The sequence below is a fragment of the Ictidomys tridecemlineatus genome, chromosome 2, assembly GCF_052094955.1.
Source record: "Ictidomys tridecemlineatus isolate mIctTri1 chromosome 2, mIctTri1.hap1, whole genome shotgun sequence".
Taxonomy (NCBI): Eukaryota; Metazoa; Chordata; class Mammalia; order Rodentia; family Sciuridae; genus Ictidomys; species Ictidomys tridecemlineatus.
In genome coordinates, this window is record NC_135478.1 from 126,898,379 (window position 1) to 126,911,409 (window position 13,031).

Consider the following 13,031-nt stretch of genomic DNA (forward strand, 5'->3'; position numbering starts at 1 on the left):
AGCCCCCTTAGGATATAAGGACACCTCCTTCTCTCCCACCCCCACATTCCAGCCTAGCCCTGCTGGGCTCTTGACATGAACATCAGTCCCCATGCTGCCTGTCATGCTGCCTTTCTGTCTGCCCTCCATGTTCTCGGACTTGTTGGAAGGAGGTTTCTTCGGTGAGACTTGAGTTCTTTAAAGCTTTCCCTTCCCCCAAAGGAAAACAATTCCTTGTACAGAGGAATCCTTTCCCACTGGACCAGGGACTCCACCAGCATTGGCATAGTGACCTTGAGGTGGTTGCTTGATTTCTCTGAGCCCCACACCCCTCTTCACAAAATGAGGATGACAGGGTTGTTATGAGGACTAAATGGATTAATACAGCTATAAAATACTTGAGGAAAAAGTCTCATAATGGTGAGCTGGAATTTTACCTGGTCACCATCATCACCTAGCCCAAAAGATTCACAATTCTTTCAGGGAGAAAGAATCACTAACCTCCATTCTTCATACCCTGGTTCTTGTTGCTCTCCTTCCCGGGTCCTGTTCAGGACTTCCTAACCTCGGTAGCAATGTCTAGACATGCTTGGCTTCTCCCTGCCTCTTTCTTGTGATGGTCACTCTTTGGCATCACTGGATCCCCACGGTGTGCTGCTTGCAATAACTTGATACGTCAAGCCACTGTGCGGGATCTTCTCCCCAGTCCTGTGGGAGAGGTTTTATTGCAGATGAAGAAAGTAACACTGAGAAAGCATGTGACCCAAGATTGTGAAGCTAGGAAGTGGCAAATCCAGGATCCTTGCTAACTTGACAGCCTCCTCCATATTACTGATCATCTCAGGTGGACAACCTTCAGGCAGTGCCTGTATAAATCCAAGTGTTTGGGTAGACCCTGCACACCCCACCCCAAACTGAGGGACAGAGAACATATGTCTGCCGCCTGCTCCTCTCAGGGGTGATCAGAATGAACAGGCATAGGTTGTATGTACCTGTTTGCCTGTAGTTTTCTTTCTGTGGAAGGAAACAGGTAGTCATGTAACAGAGAAAGGGGCAGCCTTTCCTCAGATTAGATCAAGCTCCTGAGATTCTACCCTGTAACCATATTTTATTGGTATGATATGACTCTGGGAAAAGAAGAGGGATCCTCCAGGAGAGGACCCAGAGCTTCCTGTTCTCTCTCCTCCTATGGAGTATGTTCTGTAGCTGGGGAACGGGACCCGTGGTTCTTAGTACTGTCTGTTCCAGCCTGACTGGGCCAAACGGTAGGATTCAGATCTGGGTGGCGATTCTCAAAGGATATTCTGAAGAGTACAAGTTGCTGCAAAATTTTTTTAATAAAAAGGGATTGGGTAGTTAGGTAAGACTGGGATACTCTTTGTGATAGAGCCCTTAGAGAGTTATGATGGATGTTTGCATTTTAAAGTCTATGAGAAGTGCTATAGAAAAAAATAATCTGTTTTGTCTTTCAGATAGGGATTTTCCAGTCCTATTTAGCTGCTTTTCCATCTTTAACATTTACAGTCTAGAAACTGAAGATTTAGCTGATTAGATTCAGTGATTCTATGCTTCTTTATGCTATTCCCTGTATTATTTTATTTTGAAATAATTTCAAGGTTGTAGAAAAGTCACAAAAATAATGCAGTGATCTGGTACATACTTCAACCAGATGTCCCATTTGCCAACGTAGTGGCACATTAGCTTTATCATTCTTTTCCTGTAATATTTTCCCCCAAACCATTTGAGAGTTAATTGCAGCTTGATGCCCTCCGAGTCCTAATTATTTCAGTGTGAAATTTCTAAAAACAAGTACATTTCTTACATAACCACAGTGCCACTATAAAATCAGGAAATGAGCTTCGTTGAAGTTGTATTATCTACTCCAGACACTGATTCAAATTTTACTCCTACTCCTGATTGTATCCTTCATAGCAAAAGGGAGGAAAAATATCATAATCCTGTATATTCTCATTTCCTAGGACAGGTGTTTATAATCTTGACCTTGTCTTAAGTAGAAGCCAGTTCTTAGTAATGTATTGTTTTCCACTAGACCGTGTTCCAGGGACTAAAATGGGGATATGCATTTTGGGTAGAAACATCCCAAGTGCATAATGTGATATCACCTTCAACACATCCTATCAGGAAGCACTTGAGATCTGTTTGCCTCATTCCTGGTGGCAGTAATTTGAACAGTTGATGAAGAAGGTCTTAACCTGGTTCTGTACTATTTTCCCTTTTCTGTAATGCTTTCTATTTTATTAAAAAATAAACATTAGGAGTAAGACACTTTGAGATTATGAAAACATTCTGTTTCTCATCAAACTTTCACCTGCTGGTTTTAGCGTCCATTGAAGGTGGTCTTAATCAATTGTTACTTGGGTAGTTGCCAAATGGTAGTTCTTCCATCCATCACTCCTTGATATTCTCCTCTAAGGACAAACTTTTCTTTCACCCCTGCTAATTTATTTGCACATTTGTTTCTAATACCTATGGATTTGTGGATTCCTGATATATTTTATAGGTTATAATCCAGTGCTTCTGTGATTTATTTTGATGCCCAAATTTAGTCAACCTGCCCCTGGTGTCATTTTGACATGTCCCCACCATTCTTTGTGCACTTTCTGACTTTTCCAGCACAAGATGTTCCAGCTTCATCTTGCAGTTTCCCAGCCTTCTCCCTGGAGTCAGTCACATTCCTAAGAATTCCTGGTTCCTTTCAATGTAGAATGACATTTCAAAAGTACCCAGTGGGTGCTATGGCTGATGTTGCCACTCAAGGCCACTTGAATGCCAAAGCACTAAAGCATCAGGGTTTCAAGTCCATGTTATTGAACAGGGCTAGGAGGTGTATGTGTGTGTGTGTGTGTGTGTGTGTGTGTGTGTGTGTGTGTGTGTGTGTGTGTGTAGTTTGGGATTTTAAACGTCATTTACAATTCATTGCTGATTTTCCATCCCCCAGGCTTTTCCTCCTCCGTGACAGTCAGAGTAATCCAAAGGCATTTGTACTCACACTGTGTCACCACCAGAAGATTAAAAACTTCCAGATCTTACCTGTAAGTAGTGACATTTTTAAATCAATTCTTGCTTCTGGGTTTTCTAGTTTCATTCTTCATTCAATTTTTAAGTTATAAACCAACGAGGAGGTTTCAAGCAACTTGCAAGAGTTTTTGTAGAAGTTTGTTTTTCAATCTTAGGATGTTTTTCCTACAGATGATGCTAGAAGTATTTATCCTGTGCTGGGGCTTCCCATGTGCCTTTTAGCTCATAGGTGTAACCGAAGGGGCCACCTGACTGGGAGGATCAGCAGATAGGAGAATGTAGGGGATGATGAGGACCAAAGAGCTAGGTGGCCCTGAGCACAAGTATGTAGAAGACAGGTGGTGATTAGCAGGTTTGACCCTTGACCATTTGTATCTAAGGAATTGTCTAATTAGTGCTGGTATATAGTGGAGCTACTCAAGAAAATTGTAGAAAAGCTTACTTACGGTCAAGTGCCCCCCCCCCCCCGAGAAACTGTTCCTCCTTGCACCTGGCTATCAGACCAGAAAAGCTTTGAACTACCAGAAACCTTTTGAGTTTACCTTTGAACTATCCTGCCACATCATTACAGACGGCCTTTTGTTGTTATTGTTATTGTTGTTGTTTGAACCAAGCAATTATTGTTATACTTTCTAATGTACTTTAACTCTTCCTTTACTATGCCAGAGTTTAAATTCTAGTTCATGATTTTTGTGTTACTTCAGCACTTCCAGGAACTCAGTTTAGGTAGGGATACAATACACAAAATTAACATCAAATGTTTTACATACAGTTCTGGAGGTAAAGATAGCTTCTATACAATATCTCCTGTGGAACCTAAGCCCAGGAAACACTGTGCAAAAGATGACCACACTTTCTCCTCTTGGACACTCAGGTGAACAAAGAAGTAGTCCCGAGAAGTCTTTGAAGTAACTAAATGCACCCATGGGTTGAGCCTAGGGTTTTCTAAAAATATTGACCCCAAAACTTCACTACAGTCTCAACAGTAGTGTAATATTAGGAAACCCAGGGATAGTAAGGAAGGAGAAAGGCATCTTGGTTTCCTTTTGTGAAATATAAGAAGCAATATGCTCTGAGGCACTTTCTGTTCTTGCTTCCCACTGTGTTCTGATGTACCCATTTTACGGATGAGGAAAATGAGCCTTTGCCCCGCACCACTCTAGGGGAAAGGAACAGAATCTGGGATTGAGCTCTGGCTTCTCAGGTTCCACCAAACATTATATGCACAGAATTATCATTCAAGAGAAAGTGCCTCATTTGCAATTCTTTTTTTTTTCCCACTGCATTATGTTTTGATGCAAAAGTTAGAATCTTCTTCACTTAAAATGTAAAATAAAAGGTCTTTCATGTTGGCAAAGTTTGTGACGCCGTTCTCCCACCCCAAAGAGCAATAGCAATTTGGGACTTATAAGATTTCAGCCTCTGAACTTGAAAACAAGCTACAGGATGTGTGTTTGGCTCTAATACTGCTTTTAGTTAAGAAGTAGTTCTAAGTTCATTAATCAACCAAGATTTAAAGCTTCCCTCGTCAATGTGAAAAGGGCAGGGTAACTTTTCTGTTTGGCACAGTACTGCAGGCATTAGATTTAAAACTTACTGAGTTGAAATAGATGTTAAGAATCTAATTCTTTCTTAGAGGTACTGTGGAATTTTTGCTTTAATAAACAAAATAGCTACAAAATAGTCCCAGGAGCTGGGAAAGCTGTTTTACCCATATGATCTTATTAATCCCTTACAATAATGCCACACGTGCATAGGGAACTTCAGAGCTTAAAGGTTGCCTGTGTCCCATTGTGGGTACTTACTAATCAACCGGTCAACCTTACCGTATAAGCAAAGTGAGCTAGGAGCTACTTAAAGCTCTTCCCCCAGACCTCCTCAGGGATCAGGGGAACCAGCCCTGCCAGTTGGCCTTAGTCTCCCGCCCAGCATCATTCACACATCATGGCACAGAGGCTCTGCTCCCCTGCCTTTGTGAACTCTTGAGTTTTCTAGCCCACCTTGCATATTCTCTGTGTGTCTCTTTTTTTTTTTTTAGAATTTTAATATTTATTTTTTAGTTTTCGGTGGACACAACATCTTTGTTTGTATGTGGTGTTGAGGATCGAACCCGGGCCGCACACATGCCAGGCGAGCGCGCTACCGCTTGAGCCACATCCCCAGCCCCCCTGTGTGTCTCTTAAGAATCCATAGCAACTCCCTATGGGCCCAGGTTCTTCCCAACGTCTTATCTTCTAACTTGGCGAGTGTTTATTTGTGTCCCCCCAGTTTGAGGATGAAGGGCAGACCTTCTTCACTCTGGACGACGGGAACACCAAATTCTCTGACCTGATCCAGCTGGTCGACTTCTACCAGCTCAACAAAGGAGTGCTGCCTTGCAAATTGAAGCACCACTGCATCCGAGTGGCCTTATGACCTCACACATCCTCTCAGCGGAAGAAGGGAGGAAGTGCACACTGGAAGGAAGAAGAGGTCTAAACGAGGGATGAGAACGTACATCTTCCGCACCTTGGGACTGAGAGCAACATGGGTTCGTTTTTTTTGGTGCCAGCCAATCAAGATCGACTGGTTTGTTGGACTTTGTTAAGATTTGCTGCTGCAGATCCAGCCAGATTGCCTCCTTCTGCATTGGCCAAATCAGGGAGGGTGTTGAGAGATCCATTACAATTCTGAGAATAAACTGGAATGATCATCTTGGCTGGGCCACTTTAGGAACAAGAACCGAAGAGAAATTGGAAATGAACTCTTGCCCTGGAATAATCTTGACAATTAAAACTGATATGTTTACTTTTTTTGTATTGATCACATTTTTGCACTCCTTTGTTGTCAATATTGTATTCAGCCTATGGTAGGAGGGGATGTGGCTTTTCAACTCAAATGAGACAGAAAAAGTTTTGAATTGATGACTTCAGATTGCAGATTGGTCCCCAAAGATATCTAGAGATTGCCACAGTGTGGATTCGGCTCTCAAATTTAAAAAACCACCCCCAGCCCTTCCCAGTATACTTGAAAAGCTTTTTTTTTAGGAAAAAAAAAAACAAAATTACTAAAAGGTGTCAACTGTGGTCAGCATTTGGCATGTTTCGTGGACTCAGTCGAGCTACCACAGTCTGTTAATCATTGCTCTCTGCGTAGATGTCTGATCCTTTTGTTAGTAGTGTGTCTAGTTCTCCATGGTGCAGGAGACTTTATTACATTGGAAACCCCACTATTCCCCAACACAGCACAGCTGCATGACTTCGCCTCTAGACTGATGTAAGACTGCCTTCTTGGGACACACCTGGTACCCATCATTTGCTGGCGGTGGATGCCAAATAGTCCACCTGGGGTACCCTCAGTCTCACATTTTTGCAGCTGTTCTAGAATGATCACTGCTTTGATCATTCAGACCCTACAGTGGCTTGGGTCATTTCATGATTGATCTCTCTTGGGGAATTAAAGGATCTAAAAAGAACATGACACCCTGGTGGCTTTTGTGCTGGGTCCTGTGGGTTTCCATAGTGATAAAGACAAGGAACTGCTGCAGAGGGCTCAGGCGCAGGTTGGCATTTGAAGGTCTTTGCTGGATGAACCTCTGCATCCTGCTGAAAACCCCCATAAGCCAGCAGATGTGGAGCGGCCAGAGGTGCCTCCCCTGATGGCTTAAGGGCAGATGTACCTCACAGTGGTTGTGGACAATGGGGAGTTTTAGCAACCGGACACTTGCTTCCCATTCAAAAGAGATGGTCAGATTGTGGCTTGAGTTGTAACACAGTCCCCTGTATTCCATAGCAGACCCCTTGCGTGTCCCCTTTGCTGATTGTCAGGTGTGAAGGTGGCTATTTCTTGACGCTTGACCCCGCAACACCAACTAAACTCCCTTGACAAGCATGCAGACTACTGTGGTGAGCAGAAAGCTTTCTTTTCTAAAACAATGTCCAACAGGCTCCTTTGAAGCTGTGCTGGCCACTGGATTGTTCCAGATGCGACCCATTGATGTGTGCTCCCAGAGGAACCGCTTCTCTCTGCCCTTGTGTTGATGTGTGTAGTTCAGAAAAGATGTGTGTTGTGCTTCAGTGAGGCAGACCGGCTGGCTGCAAGTCGGTCCGCAGGATAGAAACATTGTATTTTGGTTTATTCCATCCATTTCCATGAGATGTCTGCCTTCACAAATGAAGCATTTCTTTAGTAGGATATGTTTTTTAACCATAAATGCTTTTTGTATTTCTTTCTTTGGCAGCCAGTTAATCAAATAATTGACAGTGAGGTAATTTCTCAAGTTCTTGCCTAGCATCATGCTTTTACTGATCTCCATGTTAGAGACGGTTACTTCAGTTCTATCGTTTTTGTACCTTGTTTCTCTTCACTGGTTTGCGGTAAAAACCTTAAGCAGCAATTCTAAGATTTCTTTTTTTCTTTTTTTTACGCAGACCAGTCCCCATTGTGTATCATCCCTCTCTTATGCCTCTCCATAGACAGCTAGGATGTGCAGTATTTCATATTTATAAGTATGCGTTTTATTTAAAAGGAGAAATAAAAGCTTGACTCTGATTCATAATTTTGTATGTAGCTGGTTTGACGCAGTCTTTTGTACTTCCCCAGCCGAAGTGAATTGTTGGAGGCTGCTATAAACCGCCTCGTGCGGCGCAGACTTCCAAAGGCCCTGGCTCTCCCGCCTTTACGCAGGTAGCTGGGAATTCCATCTGAAAACAGCAAGTCCCTTGAGTCGTGGGCGTCTAGCCCCCAAGCCAGGGACTGAAGGACATTTGACTTTTATTTTTGTATTTAATTGACATGAATGTAAAGGGGACAGCTCAGGGTTGTTTTGGAGCCTGTTGACTTTTTAATCTCTGCCTGTGATTTTCTTTTCTAAATGAGAACTCCATGTAGCAACCTGGACTAAGTCGAGAAGGAAAAACGCCAAATGCTTTGGGTATTAGAGTTTAATAGGTAAGCTCTGTTCCATTAGGTGTTAGAGTTCCAGAACGTGTTTTTTTCTTTTTGTTTTTTCTTTATTTTTGTTTGCTAAACCTTGAATAAACATGTGCCTCAGCTTAGATGTTTTGTCTTCTCCTTTCTGCACTTAATACCTGACAATTTGACTGATCCTTGCGCCTTTATGAGGGCAGGACTAGCTCATCGTAGATTTGTGGTGTCATAGTGCAAATTGCAGTGACCATAAAAATGTCCTGACGTGTGAACGTTTTCAGGGAATGCAGAAGGTGTTAATTAAGAGACAAAACCTTTACTCCATGTGCTTTGCTTCATTATGTATATAGCTCTTTGGCTCGTGAACCTAATTGTAAACTTTCAGGTATTTTTGTACAAATAAGGGACTGATGTTCTGGTTCTTGTAATTAGAAATAAACATTAATACAGTGTTCTTCATTTTCTGTTGTTTGTTATGTCTCTCTACATTTAAAAACACTTGCTGGTTATCCACTCAAAACCTTTGGAAACGACATACGATATTAAAAATGGGCTTCCTGCCACTAGTTAGGAGCTGGCACAAGGAATTGGTAGTACTTTGTCCTGTGAAAGCTTGCTCAGCCTTGAGTAAATGTGGGATTCCAGGTCATGACTATACCTGGACATTCTCAGCCACAAGAATCCCAGGTTTCAAAGCAAGTCAGTTAGCCACAAAGGTTTAGCCAAGAACCCTCAAACTCAAAACATTCACATTTGATGATTCCAATAGTGCCATTTTTCCCATAGTGGTGGGACAATTAAAATATCAAGAACTAGAGGTTTTGACACATAAGAAATTAGTCATGTAAGAAATTGGCAAAGAGATTCAGATAATGGATGCCTTTGCTGTTGCTTCCAGGCCCTCACCTGGGGAAACCCTAATGTACTCATGACCAGCCTGACTCAGACCTGTCTTGCCATCTCATGCCATCTCCCTGCCTTCCCCCAGTCAGTCAGAGAAATAGTGCATATTATCACATGCCTGACCTGTTAACTTCAGGAAAACACTTATAGTATTCAGAACGCCCTTGTCATTTAGTTTTAGAATCTGAATCCTTGATTTCTGATAGCTCTCCCCCAAAGACAAGCAGACCTTAAAGGTAGAACAGATACTGTTACTACTCTCCTTATGACATAGCCAGGTCACCGTAGAACTCCACAGTTCTAACAAAGATCCAGAGTGAGTGAGGCCCCAGTGGGCCCAAGTCTCAAATGCAGACTTAGATGGTAACTCCAACCAAGATGCTGCAAGCAGCCATACAAAACACCAAATAGAATGAAAAAAAAAAAAAATGAGGGTCAGCACACTTTAACCTTGGTCTTCTGCAACTGTCCCACTCTAAAAATTTTTTTTGGTAGTTCTGGGAATGGACCCCAATGACATTTTATCACTGGGCTATCTCCCCAGCCCTTTTTATTTTTTGAGATAGTTTTGCTAAGCTGCTGACGCTGGCCTTGACATTGCAAGCCTCCTGACTCATTGGAATTACAGGAGTATGCCTCTGTGCCTGACTCTTGAGTGATTAGTGAAATTATAGAGAGGATTTTTTTCATTTGTGTTTGTTTATTTTAATGAAAAATGAATGTGCTTGTTAAATATAAAAATATTCACAACACGTGGTCAGTCATATCCCCTTTCATCATGGAAGTATGTCATATTTATAAGGACAACGATAAAAAGTGAAAAATCCACTCTAGACAAAGTTGGCCTTCATCTGCCATCCTCAACCCCCACAGAGGCGGTGGGGCTGTTCACCAGGCCACAGAGATCTAGCAGAGACTACAAGGTAACAGAGCAACCACAGCTGCAGATCTCTGCACGGCCAGCAGAGGGCACTTTAAGACAAATGGCACTCCCGGAGGGGAAGCCAGTGACCATTGGGGGAATAGGGAAAAAAGGCACAGCTGAGAATAGTAGATTGGTGTCATTTGTCCCCTAGGATACAGTGTAAGTCTTCAATCTGTAGATGGATCCAAGATATAATATGCATAAAAATCCCACTGTAAGTCATAAAAACTTGGTTACTGGTGGTTTGGTTATAATTGATTTAAAGTAGACAAACAGATCACCTTGTCTTTGATTATAAATCAGGATCCATAGACCTCCCCCACCCCTGCCCCAGGCAGGGGACTCAGGTCCTGCAGAGACACCAGGGCCATCACGCATGACAAGCCAAGTCCTTGTCACTACTTAACTAGAAATCATCAGAAATGGAAGAAGAACATTCACCGAAGAAAAGCTGAACAAAGCTTAGGAACACTTTAATATAATTTTTTAAATAAAATATAATCATAGAAGTAGCTTGTTGGCCGTAAGAATTGCCTCTTGAGCTTTCTGTGGTCATTGTTTAGTTTTCATTTTCAGGTGTGACAAATCTTGACCTTTATTTCCATAGAAAGGTATCATTATAGAGGGTTTTGAAGGTTTTGATTGCAACTAACAGTAAGAAATAAATTTGATATTATGATCCAGCATACACATATATGTACCTGATAAAAATCAGAGTTTCAGCTGGGCGTGGTGGCGCACGCCTGTAATCCCAGCGGCTTGGGAGGCTGAGGCAGGAGGATCGCGAGTTCAAAGCCAGCCTCAGCAAAATCGAGGTGCTAAGCAACTCAGTGAGACCCTGTCTCTAAATAAAATAAATATAGGGGATGTGGCTCAAGTGCCCCTGAGTTCAATCCCCAGTACCAAAAAAAAAACAACAAAACAGTTTCAGAAAATAGCATTTCAATTATTAAGTGCCATGACTCTTCTTTTATATTTCATTCTGATCCACTTTTTATAAATACTGATCATGAGAACTTCAAAACTGATTATATAACCCATGGATAGTCCAAAAACCAGTGATTTGAAACACCTTGAATGGAATACAATAGAGAGCCCAGAAATAGACTCTCACAAATACAGCCAGCTGATCCTTGACAAAGGAACAAAATCGATTCAACGAAGAAAGGAGAGTCTTCTCATCAAATGGGGCTAGAACAAATGAACATCCACAATCAATCAATCAATGTAGGCGTAAGCCTTACACACTTCACCAGAGTTCACTCAAAATGGGTCACAGACCTGAAACAAAACTATCAAACTCCCAGAAGATAATACAACATAAATTCCAGGTGATATTGGGTTTGATGGTAACTTTAGATACAATACCAAAGACACAAACTATGGAAGAAAAATGAGTCAAATGTCATTAAAATTACAAATTTCCCTGCCGCCGCCCCACCACCACCACCACCACAAAAAAATACTGAGTTGATATTCTCATCAGCTTCTAGGCAAAGTGGATTTTCTAGGAAAATTAGATTCCCTTGACATTTCTCTGTGCGTTCGGTCCACAGTAGACACCTCAGGGTGGCCTCCTCTGTTTCACCCTGACCTCACCAGTCTCCAGGGTTCCACTTTTCTCAGACAGTGGCCTCAGCATGAAGCCTCATCTCCTCTCCCAGGATCCTCCCTAGTGTGCTCACATGAGCCTTCCCTGTCATATCTTCACTTACTATATTGCTCCTCCACTACACACACCGCTGGCATTGGTCACATGAGAGAAGCCCACGTGCTGCCCCTATAGAGGTTGGACTATAAAGGAATGCCACCACTGTAAGATGGGCTTCCATCCTCTGCCCTGGATCATAACACCCTCTGCCCCTTCTCTCCTGGGGCACATCACCTCTAGGAAAAAAATGTACCATGCTTGGGGACATTCTTGGTTGTCACGACTGAGAACTACTATCATCTAGTGAACAAAGGCTACCAACAGGGTACAATGGCCAGAACTACTCCCATCACAGAGCTACCTACCCATCCCCAACATCAATCATGCTAGGGTGGTTAATGTTATGTTTGACTGGGCTAAGGGATGCCCAGAGAGGTGGCAAAACATTATTTGGGTGTGTGTGTGTGAGAGAGAGAGAGAGTATTTCTGTGTGTGAGATCACTACTGAATCCACAGACTGAATCAAGAAGATCCACCCTCACTAATGTGGTGGACATCATCCAATCCGTTGATGGCCAGAACAGGACAAAATGGAAGGGGAGGAGAATTTGTTCTCTCTGCTTGAGCTGAGACATGTGTCTTCTCCAGACCTTGAATTTCAGACTTCCTGGTTCTTGGGCCTTCAGGCTCAGACTGAATTACACAGTTGACTTTCCTTGTACTCCATCCTGCAGAAGGCAGGATGGGGGACTACCTCCATAATCATATGAGACAATTCTCATCATAAATCTCCTCTTCTGGTCCTAAATATAGATGGATAGATAAAGAATACATACATACATATACACTATAATTTCCAATTGGCTCCATTTTTCTGGAAAACCCTAATATAAGTCTCAACCTTGAGGTTGGGTTGTATTAGGTTGTATTGGGTTTGTTTCTTTCTTTTGTATTCTAAGCATTTCCATAGTCCCCATAAAACCCACAGCTAATAAGAAGGAAGACAGGAAATGTGAAAAGAGCCACTGTCGGGAATGGATGTCATTTCCTACGTAGATTTGTCTATGGGGAGAAAAACTGCTGATCAAAATGACACTACTAGTTAGTTATCTTTCTTTTTCTGTAGATTTTTAAATTTGTGAGAACTCTAAAGTGATTTTACCCAGTCCCATTGCTTCAAAATTCTTTGCAACAGTTCCAACTCATGACATTATTTCCTGTCCACACCTCTCTTCAGGACTCTAAATTCATATATTGAAAGGCCCACAGGACGTCTCCACTCAGATAATATGTGAATTTATCTAAAATCTAATTCCCAAACTGAAAATTCTTGGTGTCCTTCCATCCCTTGATCCAGTGCTGGTCCCCACCAGTCTTTCCCTCTCAGTCCATGACTTTCATCATCTGCCCATTGGCTTCATTCCCATGAAGTCTCCCATCTCTCTGACCCCTCCCTCCTCCCCAGCAGCCTCCTAATATGTATGCACACACATGCACATGCCTAGCCAGCACCCTACCCTGCACTCTTTCTCATCTCAGTGCCCTGCCCTCCCCAGCCCATCCCAAACTCCCACCACATTCCACAGATTTCCGTGCTTTTCTCCAAAGCTGAAGAATGGAACACTT

The 13,031-nt window shown here is 42.4% G+C and overlaps 1 protein-coding gene across 6 annotated transcripts in view; it reads left to right on the forward strand.

The window, feature by feature from the left end:
• Positions 1-8,385, forward strand: part of Grb10 (growth factor receptor bound protein 10) — a 187,890-nt gene extending 179,505 nt beyond the window's left edge. For all 6 annotated transcript variants that reach the window (XM_078039744.1, XM_040291945.2, XM_021734718.3 and 3 more), the window contains 2 exons: positions 2,939-3,032; positions 5,287-8,385. In XM_078039744.1, coding sequence (XP_077895870.1) covers positions 2,939-3,032; positions 5,287-5,433 — 241 coding nt within the window. In that variant the 3' untranslated portion in view covers positions 5,434-8,385. The remainder of the gene's footprint in view (positions 1-2,938; positions 3,033-5,286) is intronic.
• The last annotated feature ends 4,646 nt before the right edge of the window (positions 8,386-13,031 follow it).